Source organism: Phycomyces blakesleeanus (assembly GCF_001638985.1).
Source record: "Phycomyces blakesleeanus NRRL 1555(-) unplaced genomic scaffold PHYBLscaffold_6, whole genome shotgun sequence".
Lineage (NCBI taxonomy): Eukaryota > Fungi > Mucoromycota > Mucoromycetes > Mucorales > Phycomycetaceae > Phycomyces > Phycomyces blakesleeanus.
In genome coordinates, this window is record NW_017265139.1 from 1,991,519 (window position 1) to 2,015,841 (window position 24,323).

Below are 24,323 nucleotides of genomic sequence, written 5' to 3' on the forward strand. Positions count from 1 at the left end.
ACGAACAAACAAACAAACAAACAATATATATATTTAATGAGAATTTTTTGGGTAAAGGTAGAGATAATTTGAGAGACAGAAAGCAAGAAAGCAAGAAAGCATGAGTCAGAAAATGAGCTCTACTTTAGACTTCATTTGGACCCTTTCAAACTTACCGGTTTATTCATTATTTCTTTTTCTAAACCTCATCATAGTAGAATACATTTGAAACACCGAAACACGAGGGACCACCTAACCGTTGCACACACGCAACCGGCCTTTCCTCTCTTTCTTCTCCTTTAAACCCATTAACAATGTCTATTACACTACAGGACTTCATTGGTATATAATTACTGCTTCTAGACGCGATAAGATTCTTACATTCAGCCGTTTCTAGAGGGTGCATGCAGTCCAGCACGCTATGAAGCCGATCTTAGCATCAACCTCGAGATTTGCGAGATGATTAACAAGAAACAAGGCAACACGTCAGTAGTCTTTGTTAATGCGTCATTACTATGTTCTCATATATATACATATATATTTGTGTGTGTGTGTGTGTTTGTTGTATATATATATAGACCTAGAGAAGCAGCCATGTGTATTGTTCGTCTTGTTAACAGCAAGAATGTAAACCAGGCTATACTCGCCCTCACTGTGAGTATACTGTGCACACTTATTATTTCTTTGGTGCCAATATATCCATCTCTATCTCTCTATCTCTATCGGTGCCTATTAGTTGCTCGATAACTGCGTCAAGAACTGCGGTTATCCTTTCCACCTCCAGATTGCAACCAAAGAATTTCTTAATGAACTTGTTCGTCGTTTTCCTGAACGACCAGCCGTAAGTTTCCAAAAAAAAATTGAAGCTAGTGGGGTGAGGGGGAGGAAAGACTCAGCCTCATGCGTGTGCTTATATACAAAAAAGAAAAGAGAATGTGGAAAAATAATGATTTCCAATAGCCATTCCCAAGTCCTGTCGTACAGCGTATTCTGTATCTCATCAAGGAATGGAAAGTTGCTCTTACAGACATGTCACGCCATAAGGATGATTTAGTCCACATTAAGGATATGTACAGGCTCTTACGGTACAAAGGTATTGGATATTTTAATTTATGATAAATTCAAGGGTCTGTGCGCCTTTAGTTTCATATACATAGATTTCCTTTGGACCCTTAATCCTTTTTTTTTATTACTTGCATTTGCATTTTTATTTTCATTTACATTTTTTATCTGTATTGTGTTTAATTAGGCTATAGATTCCCTGAATTAAGAGAGTCTTCTATTGCTGCCCTTGCACCTTCTCAAGTAAGACAGAAATGGCTATTATCAGAGTGTAGAAATCTAGTTTCATGGGTCTATAATTAAATTAATTTACACATGTTTGTCTAGTCTCTCAAGTCAGCCCAGGAGCTGGAAGAAGAAGATCGAGTGGCCCAATCTGCGGTATTGTATATTTATCTATCTATATATATATCTGTCTGTCTGTCTGTCCTTGCTATGCGTCATACAGCTTAACTTACTCGGGGTTACAACTCTCAGAAATTGCAGGAACTTATTCGCCGTGGAAGACCCCAGGACTTGGTTGAAGCCAATCATTTGATGAAGATCATGTCTGGTTATGTAAGAATTAAGCCAAGAAAGAGTATAGATTAGACTTAATAAATAAATAAATAAATAAATATAAATAATTGGGGAGATGTTTAATTATGCATATTCACTCGTTTACAGGACCAGAGACAGAAGCCAAACTACAAGTTGAAGTTTGAAGAGGAGCTCCACAGAATCCAAGGTCAGGCAATTCTGCTTTATGAGATGCTGGAAAATGCTCGACCAGAAGATAAATTGGATAGGGATCAAACAGTCGTTGTAAGCAAATGACTAGAAAGACGACGATGAAGAGTTGCAGATGGAATTAGAGCATAAAGAAAGAAATAAAAATGAACTAAAAGAATTTGCATGGATTTGATAGGAACTCAGAAATGCCTGTTCAAATGCTCAGCCCAAGATTCAAAAGATGATCACCGAAGAAGAAGACAGTGACAAGATTGGTATGAATTTGAGCAAAATTTTTTAAAATAATAGAAGAAAGGAGAAGATTAAAGAGAGATATATCCTTATTAACATTATTATTATTATCATTATTATTATAATAATAGAAAATCTTCTTACATTGAATGACATGATCAACAATGTGGTAGCCAAGTTTTCTGATATTCAAAAGGGCATGTTCGATACTCAGTATGAAATCAGTGGAAAGCCACCCACGAAGACCAACGAATCTGAAGAACCTCCTCAGGCCATTAGTTTGATTGACCTTGGTGATGATGAGCCCACGCAGCCCTTGCATTCATCGACATCCCCTGCAGGATCCAAGAATGCACTTGATGAACTAAGCGACCTTTTTGGCCAGTCGACTGTTTCCCCAGTCTACTCTCCTCCAACAACTAATGATCCCTTTGATTTGTTTGGCCAGACGCCCTCTTCCCCTCAACCACCAGTCGCCTCCGCTGCTACCATTCCTAAGCTTAGTGTACCCGTACCTTCATCTTCTCTTTCTTCGGGCAGCTTTGGCACACCCGTGTCGACTTACAACCAGCCAACTCAACCTGCTGCTGCTACCCAAAATAATCAAGCTTCCAATCCCACCCAACATGAACCAAGTAAAGAAAATAAGACAGAAAGAAAGAAAGCAAGAGAGAGAGATAGAGTTGAATATCTTGTGAGACAACAGGGGTACTAACTTGATTATTGTTACTATTATTATTACTTCTTTTTTTTTAAAAAAAAAAAGTTGACTTGGTAAATAAGAATGGCTTGCATATCACTTTGGATGTTGCTCAGTTGGACACCATTTACCGCTTAAAGGCATATTTCTCCAATAGCTCGACCGCACCTATGGAGCAATTGACTCTCCAGCTGGCTGCTCCAAAGGTATGTTTTATTTGTGTACAAATTATAAATAAGCTTATAAATGTGTGTATTAAATATACCAATTTTCTGGTCTCATAGTCAATGCAACTGAAGATGGAAGCTCAGTCTTCACAGCTTGTACCCCCAAAATCTGAAAGATCTGTCTATCAAAATATTGTGATCAATAACCCCAACAAGGTGATAATAATAAAATCAATAAAAAAAAAGAAGAAGAAGAAGATACGATGGTCTTTGGTTATCAAAGCTAACACATAATTTTTCTTTTGTAGGAGCCTTTACGGCTGCGGTACAAGGTCAGCTATTTACAATTTGGCGTGACCATGGAATTGGCTGGAAACTATCATGCTTGATCTTATCCTTCCTTTTTTTTTTCTTCTTCTCTTTCCTACCCATCTCCTTCTTTTCGTTGTTTCTCTTTAATTTCCTTTTTTCTTTTGTGACAAAGTACATACTATTTATATATAAAAAATTAAAAGGAGATTAAGAAATTGAACAATACACATACTTAATTAGTATGTTCTGTTCTGTTGTGAGCTGTAGACTATAGGCTTATAGTACAAAATGATCAAGAAAGGTTGTGAGACTCTGGTTGTCTGAAATGATATTGGTATTACAGATATTAAATAATTGTCAATTGGCCAAATATTGAGCCTTTTATTCTACTAATAAGCAATTTTCTTGGTAGGTTAGCTGTGAAGGTTGTGTAAGAATAAAGACTTGAGTTCTTGAGTACATGAGATGTTTAGTATTTTGATTGAAAAGGAAATTGAGACTAGAATGGATTTTGATGGGGAAACTATTGAAATGTAATATATTCCTTGTGCACGTGGAAAACCAAAGGGACTCTAACTCAAGAGGTGTAATTGAGAATAATTAGGGGAATATATAAAGTATAAATATAAATTGTGGGTGATTTTGAATCATAATACAACTTCTTTGAGATTATAAATTATCGCATGAGTTTTATATATATACCTACATAATTACATGCATAATATCTTTATCTCTGCCATTTGTGTCTTAATATCTTGAGTGTTATAGGTAATCTTTTGATGCATTTAAAATTTAATTTCAGTTTCGACTCTCTTTTTTTTTTGAATTGGTACAATAAAATATACAAGGGTTATACAGAGAGAAAAAAAAGAGATTAATACTATACACTGCACTACTGGTGCTGCTGCTGTAATATTTTGTAACTCTAAAAGATAATGTACGTTAGATATAATATAAACCCAATGTTACTGTCTTACTCTGCTAATGAAACTTTAATAGTTTCTTTCAAATACTCTGTGCGATGCTACTGCTGCTTCTGTTGTTGTTGCTTCTGCTGTTAATGATACAACGGCGGGATGTGTAATATAATGTAGTGTTTCAAAAAATATAATATAATAAAAATCTCTTTGTTTCTTTCTTTTTAATTATTAATTAATAATTTTGATCGATATTTATCTGTGATTGACTGTGCATTTTTGTAGGTAAGAAATGTTTCTTTAAACAGCATTAAGTTCAAGTAAATATAAACCTATATAGTAGTAGTAATGATTTGCAGGCCTCTATGAATTTTTAATTAATTCTTTTAAAAAAAAAATAGAATACAAGAAAGTTGGGATACAGATTAACTCAGTTCTTGACTGTTTTGTACACCAGTAGATCTAGACAGTTTAGAAAAACCTTTAAATGAAGCTCTTTAGGTTTATCATAAAGGCATACAATATAAAGGTATTGTACTATATCACAATCTTTAAAGATAAAGTTTAAAAAAGATCTCTCTTTTATTTATTTATTTAATAAAATGCCATGGGTAGAATCTATATGAGACGCAAGATTATGTAATACATTAGATTATATGTTTTTATTTATGAAAATATAATGATAGCCTTTATGATTCTTATAAAAGACTAGTTTATTGGTATTACTATTATAACCACTTGCTGGTTACATTTTTTTTAATAGTAATAATATTTAAAGATTCTGTGGTTTACACAAACACAAGAAATCAATATCTGATGCCCAAAATATGAACGGACTAGGAAAAAAAACAATAGGGAAAGATACAGAACGGAAGAGAAAGAATATGTAGTAGATTCAATTGGTGTATTCAATAGTTTCTAGAGTCTCGAACCATCTCTCTGTGTGTGTGTTTAAATATATATATATATATAATAGTAATAATTAGACTATACGCATACTTCAGGTTGCTATGTGGGTGTAGTACAAAAAGCTTAAAGGATTTGTATTATGTATTGGAACCATTAAAGATGTAATTTTGATATAGTACAATGTTTGATTTGAACCCAAGATAATTTATTAAAGAATTGAAATTCACCAACAACAACAACAATTTAGTTAAAGAATAGAACAACTTCTTTAAGGCTTATTTAAGGCAAATTAATTTTCATCTTTTTTTTTTCTATTATAAAAAGAAGAAGGGTAACAAGTGACGTGAGAGTGGTACAAGGAAATCATATTTATTACAAGCGCTTGTAAGGAATGAAAAGAAAAAGAAGCTGTATATATTGATATTGATATACTTTCTTTTTTTTAAAAAAAAAACTAAATTTTTACAAAATTCTACCCGTTCTTGCAGAGTTCTCAAAAATGGTTCAAACTAAAACGCCTCCAAAAAAGAAAAAAGAAAACTTTGTGTGTGTGTGCTTATTTTCTAAACGACCCTTGCAGATAACCTGTAGAGATCATCTAAATAAGCTGGTTGTAGAAATCATAATAATTTTTTTCTTTTTTGTACCATTTAGATGACGCTTTTAAATAGACAATTCTGTTTTATATATATAGATAGATAATATTAGTTTCAGTCTACTGAGTCGGCTTTCTTATACGCTTCTTGGTGCGACAAGGGAGCGAGTTCCGAAGAAGCCATGGGGAAGGAGAAGGGAAAGGGGAAAAGAGAGGAGTCTGGATGACAACCTGGTGTTTTCCTGTGAACATATGTAGAAAACAGCTTCCTGAAATGGTATAATTTGGCTTGGTATTGTATTCTGAATGACAAATATACGTACACAGACTACATACATATTTTATATAATTGTACATTTATCTGTGTGAACAAAGTAAATCAAGTACATGTGCAGACATCGGGTATTAAACGAATATTAAGCAAGGGCATTGATGATAGGATATACGAAATGAAGTCGTACTGAAACGTGCACCTTTTGAATACAATATTCTACTATACCGAGTTTTTGTGGTACCTTTTCGGATCACCGCATTTGTCATGACATGTTTGATGTAATCATTCATTTCCTAGGCAAATCCAGTACTTGTTTATTTCCTGCTATTACTATTATTTAATAGCACAATATTCCAATGGGACTACCTCTACTTTATCAATCGACATTAGCCACCATTAGCCACCATTAGCTATATTACCAAGAGGTCATTACTAATATAGAATACAATGCATTTGAATTACCAGTACCAGTACCAGTACCAGTACCAGTACCAGACTAAAGAATAGCACAGTATTATGCTGTACAAGATAGTAAGGTGTGAATATCGATTATTATTTTTTCTTCACTTTCTTACCCCTTAACAAGTCTATGAACCCGGACTAAAGGATTGTATAAAAGTAACACCCAAAATAAGAAAGACACAAAAAAATTGTTAAAAGTGCGCTGCCCACTCTTTGGATTATAAAGCTTTTTTTTTCTTTTTTTAAATTTTTTTTTTTATTTCTTCTTCTTCTTCTTCTTCTAAACCCTCTCCTTTCTTTCCTCTCCCTACCTAATTTTTTTTATTTGTTCATTTTCTTGTGTGCTTTGAATCAACACCAGACTTACTCCACACGCATAAACGTAATACCTGTCGATTCACAAGAACTATCGACCTTACACATTACCACTATCATCGACATACATACACACACATACACACATACACACATACACATAGAGATTGAGACAGAGACAGCTGGAGAAAGAATAAGAAGAAATATCTGATGAATGATTCTTCTGTGACCGACTGGACGTTGGAGCGTCACTGTATAGACGGTGTATGCCATTGTGATTGGCGGTTGACAGTTCAGGACTGTGTAGAATCCCATGCATTATACGTCGTCCATGTAATTAACATTGCTCTATCCGGACTTGTGTCTATACTAGGTAAAAAGAAAAAGAAAATATATTCATCATATCAAATATTAAATATCAAATAGCAATTGGAATTCTCTATGATCGCCTCGTTCTCAAAGGACATCGGTTATTTGACGGAAACATAGCCAAGGGATGCCTTCGACCGAAACCAATAGACAGCATGATGTTTTTACTCACGTTTTTTAATATACGTGAGTAATTTTTTTTTCTTTTTTTATTTCTTTGCTTTGATTGCTCGATTGATTTGCTGTGTAGTGTGTTTCGAGTTTAATAATAACCTTGCCTATCTATTTATTTATCTATTTTCATCCTCAAGTCCGCTTGATTTCTAGCGTGATCATCGTAGCGGACATTGCACCAGGAAACATGATCGTTCGTTCTTGTAAGGTCCAAGCATACAAAAAAGCTAAATAGAAATAGAAATAGAAATATATTTATATTTATATATATTTATAAACGACCCTAAATTTTTATAGTTATGTTCGAAATCCCATGGCAATTTGGCTATGGAGGCTTCTCACTTTACCTAGTAGGAATCGCACAGACCTTGGCTGATGTAAGATTATTATTGTATTTATTTATTTTTTTTTTAAAAAAAAAAACATACCATAAATCACCGCTTATATATATATATATATATTATTTTATTTTATTTTATTAGAGTCATAGAGCAATTGCTACCGGATGGTTACCTTCACCGCGCACCGTAGATGTTATAGGACTCTCCTTTTTTCTAGCGCCATTTATCCTTAATAATATTTGCTCCCTGGTTGCCGGATCACTGGCAAAAAGTAACCTGTACTTGTCAGAGATATTTGTACGGATATTGTATGTACTCTGGTTTTTTCATTGTGCTCTATTGGCCACGGCAGTCCTTTTCGCCGGCGTCCGTCTGGTCGGAATCCTTAACAGACACATAGCCAAGTTCCAAACTTCCGGTCCTCGGTTCACAACAGTAAAGACTGGAATATTTAAGGTAAATTGAAAATCATTATTATTTTTACACACACAAGCACGCACCCACACAGACGCACGCGCGCGCAATATACATATACTTATTTTTTTTTTAAAAAAAAAAGATTAAATCTGTTATGAGCATATTGTCCATATGCTTAATGTTATTTGCCATATTCTTGCTACTATATGGAGCCCTCCGTAACTCAATCACGGTCAACCCTGTCGGAAGTGTTTTTCTGGCCGTTATTTGGTCTTACCTGGCCGGGATTTCCACGCTTTCCTTGGAAATATCTATCCTCTTCAAGTATGGCTCATAAAAATAATAATAATAATAATAATAATAATAATAATAGATTTTATATATATATATATGGAGAGTTCTCTTGATTTCTCTCTATTTCTCGTCTAATTCAATCCAATTGTCTTAGTCCTACCATCAATGAAAACACCGATATTGGGCTGAAGAGCTCTAGTGGTGGTGACAAGTCAAACAACCTTTTCGAGACTCAGAATTCAGGTTTACCCAGCGTTATGCACGACAAAAGTTTCCAAGGAACCTTGAGCCATAACGCATTTGACGATCTGAAGCAGCAGCAACTACAGTACCAGCAAGCTACTCAAAAACACGCAAAAGGAGTCGGGGCAGCCAATAATGTCAACACAACAATCCTGACATCTCGAGCCGGTATTCCTCTAGAAGATCTCAGTTACTCAGACTCAAAAGACAATTACAAATCTCCACACTGGGCAGATCCAAAGCAAGATACCGAAGCCTGTAATCACATAGACGAGGCCTTGTTCTCTTCTCAAGTAGACCTCATGGATGCAAAGTAAAAACAAAAACAAAAAATGTTCATATACGCATTTTATATTATATTATATTATATTTTATCTACCTATTTATTATATTATATTATATTATATTATATTATTTATATATATATATATACTTTTTCTGTAAGTAAATAATTTTAACCCAATGCTAAATGACTTTCTAACTAATTATTCTTTGCTCTTTTTTATGTATAGTTTATAAAAGAAGGAAAAAACAACCGAATTTTGAAACAACGGCTTTTGATTCCCACAAATGTCACTAGACATATCAAGGCTATCAAGAAAGAAAGAGAGAGAGAGAGAGAAGAGGGCCAACCAAACCATTACATATCATACAACTCGAATCTTACGATTTATACCATCACAAACACCTCATACCTATTTTTCTGATCCTTTTATCGGCATTCTCCTTTTTCATATTTATTTATATATAGGTATATAATCTATTAACAAACAAACACACATAAAGAAAATACTCACTCCTAGTACACTACACTACCCACTATACTACGCATTCACACATTTACATCCTTTACTACACATACTATACACTTATTAAACAAAGCAAAAAAAAATCATACTCATTTTCAAATTATTTTCTCTTTCTCTTTCTATCTATCTATCTATTATAACCTGTACAGTTGAGTAAAAAAAAATTGCTAATATAAATACATAAATACCATACCAAAACCAAAACCAAAACCAAAACCAAAATGACACCAGATGCGTTGGTTTTTATGATTTGTAGTATGTTTTTTAAATTTATTTAAATAAATAAATAAATAAAAAATATTCAAGAAAATTAAATAATCTTACTCTTTCTTACAAGCAATCTCATTGAAATACCGCCTTTTTTTTAAAAAATAAAATAAAATCATATAACCAAAACCGAGAAAACGGGGCAAAATTGACTTTTTATTTTTATGTACATAATATATATTGGGCATATTGTCATTATATATGGCGGTGAACAGATCTTTATCAGGAAATGAGGTGGGGAGGCTATCCTTTCTTGATCCATAGATCTCTCCAAGTTCAAATACAGAAGACTTTGAGGACCCAAAAGGTTTATTATACAAATTATGAAATGCATTTGATAATTAAATGATATTCTGTTCTGTTCTGCATTGTATTTCATATCAAATTATCAGTCCATTATTTTTAACAACGATAATATATATATACCTATATATATATATATAAAGACATATGAAAAATACACGCTGATATTCAGCCTAAACATCATTTGTGCGCTATCAAGCTATGTATATCGCGTTGACTGAAAACAATAATCTCGACTTTCAATAATAACCAAAAAAAAAATAAGAATAATAAAATAGTAATTAGATATTTAATACAATACAATACAATACAATACAATACTCCGAATAATACTTTTTATTCCTTGCGTTTGTCATTGCCATATTTGAAATCTAGTACGCTCTTGCAATCTATACACCAAAAAAAAAACTCCAATCAAAGCAGCGGAAATATTACAGGAACAATAGGGAAATACTAAGAAAATATAAGCCTTGTAATTAAAAATCATATTGTTTTACATTACAACTGTTCACGATTAGTTTTAATATCCTTGCGCTTCAGTCTGCACATTACATATATATATTAACAATTATAATTATAATTTTAGTTGTAAGAATTCGTACTACATATGACAAATGAAAAGAAGACGACTGTAAATCTTGTGGAAGAATCTTGATACAAATCTAGTGAAAACGATTTGCTGGGTTAGGCCGATAATATGTGTAACGATTATATTAATTTTTTTTTTAATATACTCTTTTAAAAATAAAAATAATAACAAAATGCTAGATAACCACAGAACGTTATAAGAATACGTATGATGGAAAGTATATGAACCTTTCAAAAGAATTGTACAAATATTCATGCAAAATATCTAAAGCAATACCTATATATATATATATATTTCTTATATTTTACTGGCCCAATATCAACACTAATTAATATATATATATAGCAGCAGCAGCAGCATCAACAAGAAATGATGGCTGTTTTTTGTTATTATTTTTATTGAAGGTTGCTTAGATACATTTTGGGCATCATATTAAAATGGTATTATTTTATGTAACCATAAGGTTTAAAATCGGGATAGTAATGTGATGTGCACAGAAGATTGATTTTAGGACTAGCCTCAAAATGGGCGGAGATATGTATTTAATATATCATTTCTCTTATTGTAAAATACCAGTTTTTAAATATATGTGTAAAACAAATTATTATTATTTTTTTCTACAAGTAAATGAATGAATAAAGATATCAAAATCAAATACAATTTCTATCTCTATAGAAACATACTGCTAATAAACAACAAGACTAAAATCTAAAGCCCTTCTTTACCGTGCATCTTTACAAGGAAGCAGATCTAGCCGAGACTATACCTAGACTCCAAAAGATATATTGTCGTCTACAATCCGAGAATTTATAAGTTAACCTTAATTTAATTTCATATATACATTCCCTTTTTTTAAAAAAAAAAACAATTAGTTGCTATGTTTTAGAGAATTGTATATGCGAGTGTTAATTGCAGCAAAGAGAGTGCTTCTGAGCCACATTTTGGTATCCTTGCTATTCAAATAATAATAATAATAATAATAATAATACCAGATGGTAAATAGTGAGCAGTAAGCATAAGAGAATATATATATATATATATTTCTGTTATTAGAAGAACGCTATACGATTCTCTCCAAAAAGATAAAACATATATTATTTATCACAATTGACAAAACCAAAGAACATTGTTTCAGTCATACTGACAAGTTTTGTGGAGTGGATCCAAATATTGCCAAGGTCCTTGTGAAACTGCAATGAAGGGAAAAAATACATGCATCATCTTTAATGATCGTTAAAAATAAAAATAAAAATAAACTTAGTCCAAACACACAAACACATTAGTGAGAGTCTGCAAATATCCCAACAAGGTATAGTACAGACTTGCCATATAGTTGAATCGATCTAGTATCTCAAGCAAATCTTTATTGACAATATATTATACTCGGTTGGACTTTTGAGATAACCAAAATAAGGAAAACTGGATCTCGACAAACGCCAAGCTAAATACACAAGCCTAATATATATATATATATATGTGTGTGTGAGAGTGCTGGTGTATGAATAGTGGAGATGTACTTATTTTCTACTCTTTTTATGGAGGATTATACAAATTTTAGGACGACAGTTGCTCTATGATATAATATGGAGATTATAAACCTTGAGCCATGAGATTTGGATAGGGTCTATTAATGCCGTTCAATTCTCCAATGCAACTTTGAAATACAATTCTTTTGAGTTTTTATATAATTATTCCCTCAGACTTCTTTATAAAACTATCTTTATGCTAATTAAGCAGTGTTAAATAATAGTACAGAGTAAATAGTAATCAGAATAATTGCAATTTTTTTGAGTTAAAATTAAAGCTACATGATGCTCAATAGTATCAAAAAGTTACTCACAAATATTGAATATAATTAAAGGTAAGAGTGTGTATCCTGCTACGTTTGGCTTTAGAAATCCTTTATTTCTACCAGAGCTCCACAATTTATATCCTCTTATTGCTATGGGATTGAGGAGAAATACAATTTATATGTACAGTCGTCAGCTTACAAAAAAAAATTAAAGAAAAGTACTGGATTGAACATACCGCACCATAATAGCACCTTTAGAAACAACTATATTGAAAATATTGTAACACTAGATCCCAATGACTTTGCACCTTTTTATATATATATATGGAGAGGTGCCAGTTACTATGGTATATAAGAGTGACACATGTATGTTTAAGTAACACCGAATACCATCAATCTAGTATTGGTATTATTTTCAGCTGCGAAGATCTAAAGACGCAAGAGAGTACCTGTAGGAATAGATATATAACTAATGTGAGTATATAGTCCAAGACTTTTTCTTCTTCTTTGAATGCACTTGTTATGATAGCTAGTACAACTATACATGAGCTATTGATAAAATAATACATTTCTGAGATTTGAAAATCACTTAACAAAAGAGATACGACTTAAACGATACTAGAGAATCCAAGAAGAGAGAAATATATAAGAGCTTTAGTATGTAAAACAACGAGATATGTCTACTGATATAGTTAAAATCTAATGGCTCTAAAGAAATCCTTGATATACTTACTCCTTGTTCTTTATTGAATTTAGAATTCTGCATGATTCTGGTGTAGATAGGGTTTTCTTTTGTCCCTTTAATCACCCCTCTTTTGTATCTCCCCAGTACCTTTATTTTGTGTTCTTTGTCTCTGTAGCCTTCTCTCGTTCTCTCGATATCTTGCTAGATCAGAAGCACAATCGAGCCAATGATCAAAGACATACCATTATCGAAAAAAAAAACAGATCTCCAGGTTCACTCGGTGTATATATTTTGATATTTTTATAGTTCTTATCTACTATGCTTTACTGTTAATAATCTTTGAAAAATAAAAATAAAATGGCTTGTGCCTTTTAGTATAAATTCTCATTGTAGATTATTCACGTCAATGTACAGAAATATATAATAAAGAATATACGTAAATGAGAATAAGCTAAATAGTTTATTGTTCTTATTTTCTATATACTCTCTAAAGGTTCTGCAAATGTGTTCCAACATGAGCTTTCATGATAAAGGACAGCTTCCTAGATTTTTGTGGAAGTCCAGCATGAATCATAAAGTTCTCAAATACCCTAGGATTATGCGATTGATATCTCAATATGATATCCATATAATATACTACACAGCTCTGTATGTTGATTGGGATTTACAAGCTTACAAATTTGTACAAATATTATAGAAAATAACATTCTTTTCTATATATCAATTAATTCAACCATACAAATAATCTGTATTTCTATAAATAAATGAACATAATATCAGTAGATATATATATATATATATACAAACCAACAAGGGAATAAGAAAGGCGGTGATTTAGAGTTCAAGGGACGCACTGGTTAGATACTCTCCGTTAAAGATGAAGAAACCTTAGTACTAGCTATAGGATCACCAAAGACCAAGAAAAAAAAGGCTATATCTAGACAGTTTAATTGTGTAAATACTCTAGTGTACGCCAAATAATGGGTAGGTGACACTAGAAGATGTCTCTACACGTAATTAAAAGAAGGGAAAAAAATTATAGCTCAATTAAATTAAATCACGTTTATAGTTGTGTGTCTTGTGTATTCAATACCCCACAATTTGATCTGCACTTGTCCACCCGGACTAATTTTTTTCTTAATAGATAAAGAGGTAGTAATACTACAGTGTTATAGTTGCTATATCTTATATATCAACGTATGACTGGTATAAACCAGATATTCTCATCATTGGAAGTAAGCAACCGTAAGCTCTTCTCTTTGAGTTTGAAGCAAAAGAAGAGGAAGAAGTAGGTTGGTATTTATAAAGAATAGAATTACAAGACAATCTATCGATGCTTCTGTTGTTCCTGATATGTAAGTACAGAAAATATCCAGAGATCGTACTTGGCTACTCTATACTGAGATTTTTTGGTAGAAATGTGAAATGCCTTAGGGGAAAGCTACAGCCAAATCAATTTTTCTTTTATATTATCATTCAGGCCAAAACTATATATTTATTTAGGATCTGTGATTTTGGCGATCGGCTGATGAACGGTAAAAGTGATAGACGCTGCAAAAAGAAAAAAAAGAAAAAAAAGAAGCGAGAGAATAGAGTGAAACAGTCCAAATTAAGAAAGGGACCAAATCGTTCAGATCTTGATGGAGCCAGCTGGTCGTAACCATTGTCTGGCTGACCCAGAAATCGGATTTTTGGAAATCGGATTTTTTGTATGAAGCTTTCGATGAGCCTTGGATCAATAGATTCTGCAAGAATACTAGGATTAGTATAAAAAGGATGGAGTTTTTTTTTGCTGGTACTTCTACTTTTAATTCTCTACACATCAACAAGATCAATATACCCACAATGCAGCTCACATCTCTCCAACAACAACTTCTTTCAAAGTATCAACGCCAACAAACCAAAACATCAGTCAAGCAAGCCACAATCAAAACTCGTGCCGGTAAATCAAACCGGAATTCCATCACATCCTCTTTGGGAAACTGTGTCCGCAGCCTGGCTTCTGTCAGCAAAGCATTCAACCGCAACAAACCAAAAAACTCGGTCGTACCTTCTGCAGTGTCTTCCTCAAACATCTCTAGCCAAATGTGCTACATCAATGAATATTCTCGGTCAACATCTACCCCTCTCTCAGCCAAGTCTCTGGCTCTCGAGTCTCTCATCTTCGATCACCCCTCAGTAACCATCCATATCCAGCCTATTTCTTGCAGAGCATTCTAGAAAACCGAATCTTATTTATATTACACTGTATATATTGTATCATAATCTTGTATAAAACCCAAAAAAGTTTTCTACTTCAACTATTATTATTCTTCTTGAAAATTGTAGTCTTCAGCAAGACAATCATTAATATTTTTACCAAACCAAAAAAGTTATTTATTATTATTTGCTATTCATCTTAATAAAACCAAAGCAGCAAATATAATCTGTTGATATCCTATCAAAATCTCTGTCTCTGTCTTTTATAATGTTCTTATAATATTGCTTCATAAGAGCTTGCAAAACACAGCCACGTCAATCAATAAACCCTAGACAAGGGATTGCCAGTACGAAAACATTATGATGTTGCTGTGTGCTATTGATAGACTAAGCTCATTTTGATATTTATTTTTGAACAAAAAAAAACAAGCTTGAGGCAGAGCCTTGTTTCAGACCAATCATTCGACACTTAAACAACTATTAGTTTAGTGCCACGAGTGATACGCAGATAGTTAAGCAGGGGTGAAAGTAGCATGCATTCACATTTTTCTTTTGTTGTTGTAAAGGTTTATTTATTTTATTATTACCTTGTACACTACTATAAATAAATGAATAACCATGGAGAATAAAGACAATAAGGAAACCTTAGCAACCTTTGGTGTCTTATTGACATAGCAAGGATATAGAACAATAAGTCATGAAGAGACTAGAAACTAAGCCACACAGGCTATACTAGCTGCCAATAAACAGCCCAGTGTACCTTTTAGTGAGATAGATGGTTGAATAGATAGAGAGAAACACAGTCTATTTAATGTGTTCAATCTTTATTTAGGGTTTGATCAAGGCAAACTAAAATAAACAAATAGAAATCTTGGCACTTGGATGCAGGGTTATTTGGCTGGTTCTTTTGTTGTTTACTTTGGAAGAATTCTTTTGTATCTATTTGTGAATATATATATAGGTTGGCTTTTGGTTAATATTGCTGTATATAATCACATCTAATGTCAACCAAATCTCGACTCACTTTTGGAAATATTGTAATTACGGATCAACGGTTTAATACCCAAAATACACCAGTAAACCATAAGAATAAAAATTAAATATTATCCAACTCATGTCTTGATACATCTTTTCTCTCTCTTTTGGATTATATTCTATTGATCTATGATATGTATCTTGGTAACAATATTCTAAAATGGAATCTAATTATATACATACATAAATAAATAAATAAATAAATGGGTGCTTTATAAATCGTGCCCAATAACCTATTTTGTATCAATGGGTTAGCCTGCAAATAGTATAAAACAAGACAAGCGATCTGGCTGGTTTACTGCCTATATTGACTTGTAAAGCATCTTACTGCGATGCAAAAGACTGGTAGTCCAAAGACAAACCACATTTATTCCACTGCCACTTGAACATTTGTTCTTTCTTTCTCAAAAAAGGTAGTCAGTCTTTAGAGAAAAATTGATAGGACTTTTGGCGCACTTTTCTTTTTCTTTTACTTCAATGGGCAATCTTTATGTATATTTACAGGAGCATTATGAATGGAGAGGGGAGAGAGACAATTCTTATACTTGACGGAAAAATCATTCAGACTAAAAAGAACTTTACCGATCTCTGTAAATCCATAAAAATAACCCCAAAATATTCTTCAACTTTGACTTGAATGAGTGTGATGTTGTTATGGAAAACCTTAAGCTCAAAAAATCATCAAAACAAATGAGGCCTATTCTTGTTAAACATTTGCAACGCTTCATTCAGCCAGAGAAGTAATGGAATAAAGTACCATAAATACTAGTTCTCATTAATATCCATCGATACTTTACTATTACCGTATGTGATTGAACCAATTGTTTGTTTCTTTAAACTAAAATTAATATCATAATTTTCCTTTCTTTCTGATAAAAGTGTGTTAGAAACAGACAGAAAATAATGATAGATGTCTTGTAGTTCAAGTAGATTTCATTTATTTTTATTTACAAGTATCCATTTTTCAGAATTGGTATATAACTTTGCACAAGTACAATAGATACCACACTATTAAATGGGGTTGCCAGCAGAAAATATCTCATAGCCTGTTTGTTTGATTTTTTTTTGATCCACTCAAAGCATGTACTTTTACCTTGTGTATAATATTTATCTATGAGCGCAAGCTTATATTGTTATCAACCCAACATATAATATACATATACATATAGATATATATATATATATATCTTAAAATAGTGCAAATATTCATTCAAAATACAGTGGATTTGAGGGTCGTTACATGATGATCTTTGATCTATTAAAGCAAAGATGATATTAGCCAAAGTTCTTGAAAGTGCGTCTTTACCTGTATTCTTCAATGTTCTCATGTGTCAAAACAACTATAAAATCAGCCAGGTTAGAAAAATCAAATCTCAACACAGTAGCTCAATAGTCCCCAGCTTACCCAAATCACGCTTTGTCAGTGGATTTTTTGTCAACGGACAGATGTTTTTCTTGCCTTCCCAATTAGACAAGCATCGGACCCAACTATCATACCTGGCAATTTCAAAAAGAAAATGGTTAGGTATCGAACATTTTATCTAACAGAAAAAGCAGATGCTGTATTTACCCCATAACGTGTCCATATTTAGAAATTGCTGGTTTTACCACTTCATCAAGTGTAATTGGATCTACAAAGCCAGGAAGGGGGTTGTCCAGTTGCATATCGTCGCTATCCAACTCATCCTCTTCTTGATTCGTGTCTTCATTGTTTCCACTACTGTCATCCACTCTTGCGCGTGTCCGCCGTGTAGACCGTGTACTCAAAGTAAATGTACCAGAGTCATCATTATGATCCTCGAAATCGTGCTCGTCGTCATCTTCGTCACTATCCCAGCCACGAGTTCGTCTCTTTCTTTTCTTTATCTTCTTCTCTACAACCGGAGCTGCTCGACTACGAGATCCAGCAGGTGATGCTACCCGTCCAGTACCATGTTTGCTATGTGTTCTAAATGTCTTCTCTACTTGTCCGTCTGCATTTTTCTTGTCAAACAAGTAGTGTGCTTTACCCTTGGCATCCAGCACATAGTTTGGATCGTTTACTTCACCTGTCTCAACTAACAGGCGATAGAAGTTGGAGCACTATATATATGATTATTGTATATCAATGCGATTTGTTTTTGGTTAGTAAACCATTAAATATATAAATCCTTTTTTTTTTACCTGATAACCAACACGACCAGGGACCTTCATGGCAAAGATACCCCATTGACCATTTGCACCAAGTTCTTCTAGGCGCTCAAAAAACACCAAACGCTCATCCTCGGCCCACTGCCCCTTACGCTGTACCTCTCCGGGAGCATTGAAACGATAATAATAGCTGTTTGGGTTCTGATCAATCATTTGGTATGCACGGATACGAGCTTGAGACCATCCTTCAAATGCCTTTTCAGGATCGACTTGGTTCTCGTGAATTTGCTTAAGAGCTTCATCTAGACCTAAGCGGCCTCCCATGCGGTATTGTCTAAATAGAATTAGACGTATATCCTTTTCTTGTTTTATAATTAACCTTACTTTTTGGCAGTATCATTAGTTGTCTTTTTTAGGGTCTCTGAACGCTTTTTCAGCAATTGTTGATAGGCTGCCTGTTGTTCCTCACTCATCATATTATCTGTTGGCATGAAATACATTAATGAAATGTAAAAAGATACATATATATAGTTATATAGTAATACTTGCGTGAACTCTCTACTTCAGGTGCATGCTTAGTAGCAATCACACGTCTGATTCCAAGCAAGTAACCTATCTGAGTCAACCTGACAATAACCTCATCCTAAAAAAATGAACATATACATATATACATACGTATTGAGTGCTTAGCATAACTGTATAATAATTTTCTTTAAATAAGAAATGTATTCTTACTTCATCATGTCCACAATCAATAAGCATCTCTTCGATCTCTTCTGGTGTCAGATAATCATACATTTCTTTGATTTTCTTTGATTTTCTGTTTGTCTCTCTACGTTCATATTCGGCAAATTGACGCTGTTGAAGAGCTACTCGCTGTTGAATGATATCCATCTCGGATGCAGTTACTTCTTCGCCAAAGACATTCTCTTTTCGAACTGTTTCGATCTGGTCACTATATATCGTATTAGCGTAAGTTTCAGAAAAGTTATATAGATGTATCATAATTAAATATTACCCTTCTTCCATAGATAACTTAAAGGGCGCATGTTCAGATTCGATATAAACATCAAAAACCTGCTTCACTTTCCGAAGCGTTGCCTAAATATTGTCATGATTATGGTGAGATGATTATACTTTTTATATTAAAAAAAATAAAGATGATTACCAGCAATGGCTTGATCGTGACGCATGCAGGTACTGTACTATCTCTCCAGCTGCAACGGCCTTTGGAAAGAGCCTTACATGGTGCAGCATGATCTATAATCATTTACATCAGTAATCAAATCAATCTTTTTTTTTCCCATTTCCAGAAATATAAGTAACTGTCAGTTAGCCACTAACCTTCTTTAAGAAACTTGGAGACCAATCTGTCTTCTTCAGGTGTAGATTGTTTCTTAAGACGAACCATGCTGGGAGAGAGTATGAGCCACTAAGAGGTAACGTTCGACACGCGCGAATGTCTCGATTCTTTTTTAAAAAAAAATAAAATAAAACACGAAAATAAAAAAAAAATAAAGGATACGTGAGGAGGCACAGTCACACGTATTAAAGAGGGTGCAAAAGTATACCTTGGAGGACTATCTATACTTCATCAAGAGCTATGGTGGATGGATGGCATTCTCCAGTACGCATTTTTTAAATTCGGATGAAAGGTCGATAAGCAAGCATTCGGCAAAGAGGAGGCCGTGAATGCGACTATGTCTCTAAGATATCTCAAAATCGAGGCTGATTTATGCCCAAAGAAGGCAAGGAAGATAAAGGTGGTCAAGAACGTATCAGAAGAGACCCGCAAGATAAAATATAATTTAAAATCGTTCTTATTCTCAACACAACAAATAATAGCAAATAAATAAGCAGCCATGTACGCATTGAAGGCAGCTGATCCATTTGATACTTCATTAGAATCATTGTACATGTACTTACACATCCTACGGCTGTATGGTATATGGTATATGTAATAAAAGAAATGCACATTTATGCGTGATATTTTAAAATAGTGATGTTTTTTTTTCTAACGTGTATTATATATATATATATATATATATCTTAAACGGCTTGAGGCATTAGATGTCTCATCAGAACCCAATATGCTTCTTGTGGTTGATACAGATTTTCTAAAGTGTACTTTTTTTAAAAAAATAAATAAACTTAGTTTAGCAATATACTTGGTATGTTCAATCCACATGTAGAAGCTATGTGTCCTTATTTTGGATAAAAAAAAGTACAAGCAAATAGTATTGCAATAATACCCGTACAGAGGATTTAATGTTAATATCAAATCATAGATGGGTCTAGTGAACAACTAATGTCTTCTATAAGCATTGTCTAGTATCGTTAACAAGAACATTAACATACGTTTTTTCTTATGTAAATGCAACAACTTCTTGGTATCTATATATCAAGAAAACAAAAGGTATGGCTCATGATAATAAGTAGGGTCCATAAAAAGTCTTAAAATAAAGGAATTCAATATAATTAATACTAGCACAAAGAAATGTTAGATATGTAGCAAAGGATTAAATTTGTAATAAGTAACTAGTTCTTTCTGCTGTTAAATATATATTTATATTTCATAGAGTGAATCAATAAAGATGAGTAAAAAAATATAGATACTTTAACCTACCTTTGTATGTTTAATTAGTATAAGATGTCAAGTAAAGTTTTTAATAAACTTGAGTATAATAATATATAGAAATCAAAAGATATAGATGTTTATTCAATTGGCGGTACTTTCATCTCTATAGAGCCAGATATAAACATTTAAACAGTTGTTTAAGAAAATCAAGAACAAGCTCTAGTTTTTAGTATTTTATATGAAGCTTATAGAGTTAGAAAGCCTAAGAGAAATATAGAATGTGTAATACTTTTAATTAGATAGATTTTTATTAACAAAACCACTGATAACAATTTAAGCAACTTATCATCTAACTTGACTTTTTCTGCATAATACACTCACTACTATTGGTATGCTACTACTCTTTAGATAGTTACAAAGCATAATAAATATATTAGCTTTCTATTGCATTGCTCACACATATTATTGATAAGCTCAGTAATTATAACTTTTATAAATTTAGCAAGATGAATCTTGTTAAAATTTTATAGTTAACAAAAGATACTGCTGGTACTAATTATTATCTTGCGGTCCTTGATGAGTCTTTTTGTTAAGTAGAAAGAGATAAAGAAAATTAAAAAAAATAAATAAATAATTAGATGGTACTTATTGTTATTGGTTAATGTATGGAGTTGAGCTATATAATAATTACTACAAAGAAATAATGAAGTTAATATATGTTATCTCTATAAATTAATAAACCAATAATGACTATAGTAAAAAAAATCACTTCCATTATAAAGTAGCATAGAAAGATATACTCTTTATGTAGTCATATATACCACATATTAAGGCATTCACAGCGGTTTGTGTAAATTTAACCAAAGTGTAAACTTTGATAATTTATGGATATCTAAAGTCTATCAAGATCTACACATTTCCTAATTTTTCACACGTCGCTGTGGATACTGTTGACAAACTCGTGTTTCTATAGGATATGGTCGAATAAATAAAAACTATTGTTTCTGCTAAAGTCTGATGTAAAGTCATTATTTTTATGAGTAGTTCTTTACAAAATGAATAAAGTGTGTTGACTTGAATTTTTATGATGGGATCTTAAGCCCCCTTTTTTTTAAAAAAAAAAAAAAAAAAAAAAAAAAACATGGCAGAGAATTAATAATAAATTTGTCAGATAAAGAAATAAAAGAAAATCTTTAATACTAATAGCTATACTTTTGGAATATCTAAATATAAAAGCTCTTTACAAACAATCTTTTTTCCACTGGTATACATTCAACTCTTTTATTAATATACTTAACTTTTACTATCTAGTCTCTGTTAAATTTGTCTTTTTGATAATACAGATAATACATATTAAATATTTTGTATAGTGCTGTGATATATATATATATATATATATATATATTTAAGTATAAATATAAATACTTTATTTTATTTTATCTAAGTTATTATATACTATGGTTTTTGTATTTAAGAATAAAAGTAAATTATTATAAAACATTTTATAAAGTCCTTGTGAGAATCGAACTCACCCTCTTTTCTAATCAAGATCAGAAAAAAGGCACCAGTCATGTCAACCAAGGTTAACTAGACAAGGACCTAAATATATGTGTATATACAAGAATCCCAAAGGTATTAAAGGTGTTCCGAAGAACAAATTCAAAGACAAGGGCTTAATCTTCAGTGATAAATGATTACAGGATCATTTTACACCTTCGACACCCCGTCGATTTCATATAGTCTGTATGCGATTTTTTCCTTCCCAGTATTAACATTACATGTGACCCGATCAATCAAGACCAAGGTCAGCTAGTATAGTACTAGGCCCGAGAGCCAGGGTGTACAATTTGTACGCGGGAAGTATATTTTAGCATAGTCTAAAACCCAGAGATGCGACTTAAAGACGTTCGGTCACATCCTGACAAGCGTGACTCTGTAGCACTGGCCAAATCGACCGACTACAACGCTGCAGAGGCTTGAAGAAGAGAAAAATACTTGCGTACTTTACTTCTTGGTTCGTACAATACTAGTACCATCAGTAAAAAGAAAATGACCTGACATCACGACGGTCTGCTGCCGAACTCTGGTCCAACCTTTATGGTAAGGTTTGGTCCACCCCAGACATAAGTCTCTCGCACGGGCTGAGTGGCTTGAAAAAGAATGTCACAACAGCATACTCCATAGCTTTTGCTGCTGCGCTCACCAAACTTGTCTATTCTTCTTTCATCGCCCAACCTCAGATCTAGAATAGATGCCAAAGTTGCGGAAGAGCACTCCATGGCCTCACACGCAAGGGATGAGAAGGCTTCGATGGAAGGTTTCGGGCTAGTTCGTCTGCGGTGAACAGCGTTACTCCCAAGCCATGTCCACCCGCTGCCGATGCAGGGGGTTGGCCAAATGGGTGGTGGTATTTCATTGGCGCCTCTAGAAAGAAGCTCCCACCTAAAGACGCGCCCGAAGGCTCCCGTCTGTGACTACACCCCACTTGGCCGCGTCTATGTTTGACTTTGATATGTGGAGACTGGAGCCGAATCGGACAAGTTTGGTTTTTCTTTACTGAACGCTGAGAGGCCCATACCCTCTAGTTGGTTTGGTTGAGACCAGCTGTGGTGTAAACACCTCCGCTTCTGTCTCCAAGAGGCTTACATCAATCTCCCTCATTAGACCGAAATCTAACAGAAAAGACTGAATATGGTAATTGTATACCATGTGTAGGTGCATGCGCTTTTGGAATGTACATAACATAAAATGAATAAAGAAATAAGTACAAGAAATAAAGCATGGGCAGAAATGTAACATTAATGTACTTACCATCTCTACGACCACAGAGCGTGTACGCATCACACTACGAATCAAAAATTCATACACTACTATTATGAATAATAGCAGAAAAAAACAGCCTCAAGATAAATCTCATGGGTTTCTTAAACAGTATAAACCTTGTAAAAAGAAGAAGAAGAAAGAAAAATAAAAAAAAAAGAGTTAATGTAAAGTCAATGTTTTGGTAAAGCATTAAGTAATGCATAATGAGTAATGGTGCTGATTGAGTAAATTGGTTTTTTTATAACAAAAAAAACGCGTTTTACACGTAAAGATGTGTATAAAGAAGTGGTACTTACTTGATTGTTCCTAAGAATGGTGCATAGAGGAACAAGAGAAAAAACTAGACAGCGAGTTCCTCAGTACATATTTATCTCTTTCTCTCTTTATCTCTCTCCCTATAAAAAAATAAGGGGTCATTGGCGTTATTTGTTTTCAAAATAATACTATATCTATATTTAGTTAAGACTAAATTCCTACACATAGAAATTCCTTGACTTTCATATATCAAAGAGTTCTTATATTAAAGACCTCTTGATATTATTACATTACAGTCTATGTTAATAGTAAACATTTTCTATAATACAGTTAGTTAAAGACATACAACCACCAAGTTGCTTTAA

At 33.1% G+C, this 24,323-nt stretch overlaps 7 protein-coding genes across 7 annotated transcripts; 5 read left to right on the forward strand and 2 right to left on the reverse strand.

Annotated features, from left to right (window-relative positions):
- Positions 1–290: 290 nt before the first annotated feature.
- Positions 291–1,857, forward strand: PHYBLDRAFT_132383 (hypothetical protein; the record flags this gene model as incomplete). The annotated part of the gene is made up of 9 exons (XM_018429491.1): positions 291–321; positions 377–464; positions 558–633; positions 716–820; positions 940–1,072; positions 1,229–1,284; positions 1,369–1,422; positions 1,519–1,599; positions 1,708–1,857. 9 exons carry the CDS (start codon positions 294–296, stop codon positions 1,855–1,857), a joined length of 771 nt encoding a protein of 256 aa, XP_018294397.1.
- A 4,835-nt stretch (positions 1,858–6,692) lies between these two features.
- PHYBLDRAFT_180641 (hypothetical protein) lies at positions 6,693–9,496 on the forward strand. Its single transcript, XM_018438344.1, has 9 exons — positions 6,693–7,028; positions 7,082–7,210; positions 7,336–7,401; positions 7,496–7,575; positions 7,681–7,810; positions 7,892–7,995; positions 8,099–8,280; positions 8,405–8,933; positions 9,006–9,496. The coding sequence occupies exons 1-8, from the start codon at positions 6,866–6,868 to the stop codon at positions 8,808–8,810; spliced, it is 1,260 nt and encodes a 419-aa protein (XP_018294398.1). The 5' UTR covers positions 6,693–6,865; the 3' UTR covers positions 8,811–8,933; positions 9,006–9,496.
- A 3,053-nt stretch (positions 9,497–12,549) lies between these two features.
- On the forward strand, positions 12,550–13,635 carry PHYBLDRAFT_59897 (hypothetical protein; the record flags this gene model as incomplete). Its single annotated transcript, XM_018440576.1, has 3 exons — positions 12,550–12,629; positions 13,010–13,220; positions 13,432–13,635. 3 exons carry the CDS (start codon positions 12,550–12,552, stop codon positions 13,633–13,635), a joined length of 495 nt encoding a protein of 164 aa, XP_018294399.1.
- A 477-nt stretch (positions 13,636–14,112) lies between these two features.
- On the forward strand, positions 14,113–15,158 carry PHYBLDRAFT_59898 (hypothetical protein; the record flags this gene model as incomplete). Its single annotated transcript, XM_018440577.1, has 4 exons — positions 14,113–14,183; positions 14,252–14,293; positions 14,442–14,473; positions 14,656–15,158. Coding segments are annotated over 4 exons (648 nt in total), but the record flags the coding sequence as incomplete, so codon positions are not given.
- A 2,250-nt stretch (positions 15,159–17,408) lies between these two features.
- PHYBLDRAFT_59899 (Homeodomain-like DNA binding domain-containing transcription factor) lies at positions 17,409–19,713 on the reverse strand (the record flags this gene model as incomplete). Its single annotated transcript, XM_018440578.1, has 11 exons — positions 17,409–17,427; positions 17,479–17,512; positions 17,578–17,669; positions 17,743–18,254; positions 18,336–18,636; positions 18,687–18,783; positions 18,858–18,945; positions 19,038–19,257; positions 19,321–19,403; positions 19,471–19,562; positions 19,647–19,713. The coding sequence occupies 11 exons, from the start codon at positions 19,711–19,713 to the stop codon at positions 17,409–17,411; spliced, it is 1,605 nt and encodes a 534-aa protein (XP_018294401.1).
- A 2,737-nt stretch (positions 19,714–22,450) lies between these two features.
- Positions 22,451–22,860, forward strand: PHYBLDRAFT_143337 (hypothetical protein; the record flags this gene model as incomplete). The annotated part of the gene is made up of 3 exons (XM_018430966.1): positions 22,451–22,462; positions 22,621–22,684; positions 22,769–22,860. 3 exons carry the CDS (start codon positions 22,451–22,453, stop codon positions 22,858–22,860), a joined length of 168 nt encoding a protein of 55 aa, XP_018294402.1.
- An 80-nt stretch (positions 22,861–22,940) lies between these two features.
- PHYBLDRAFT_143338 (hypothetical protein) lies at positions 22,941–23,721 on the reverse strand (the record flags this gene model as incomplete). The annotated part of the gene is made up of 3 exons (XM_018430967.1): positions 22,941–23,322; positions 23,438–23,604; positions 23,692–23,721. The coding sequence occupies 3 exons, from the start codon at positions 23,719–23,721 to the stop codon at positions 22,941–22,943; spliced, it is 579 nt and encodes a 192-aa protein (XP_018294403.1).
- Positions 23,722–24,323: the final 602 nt, after the last annotated feature.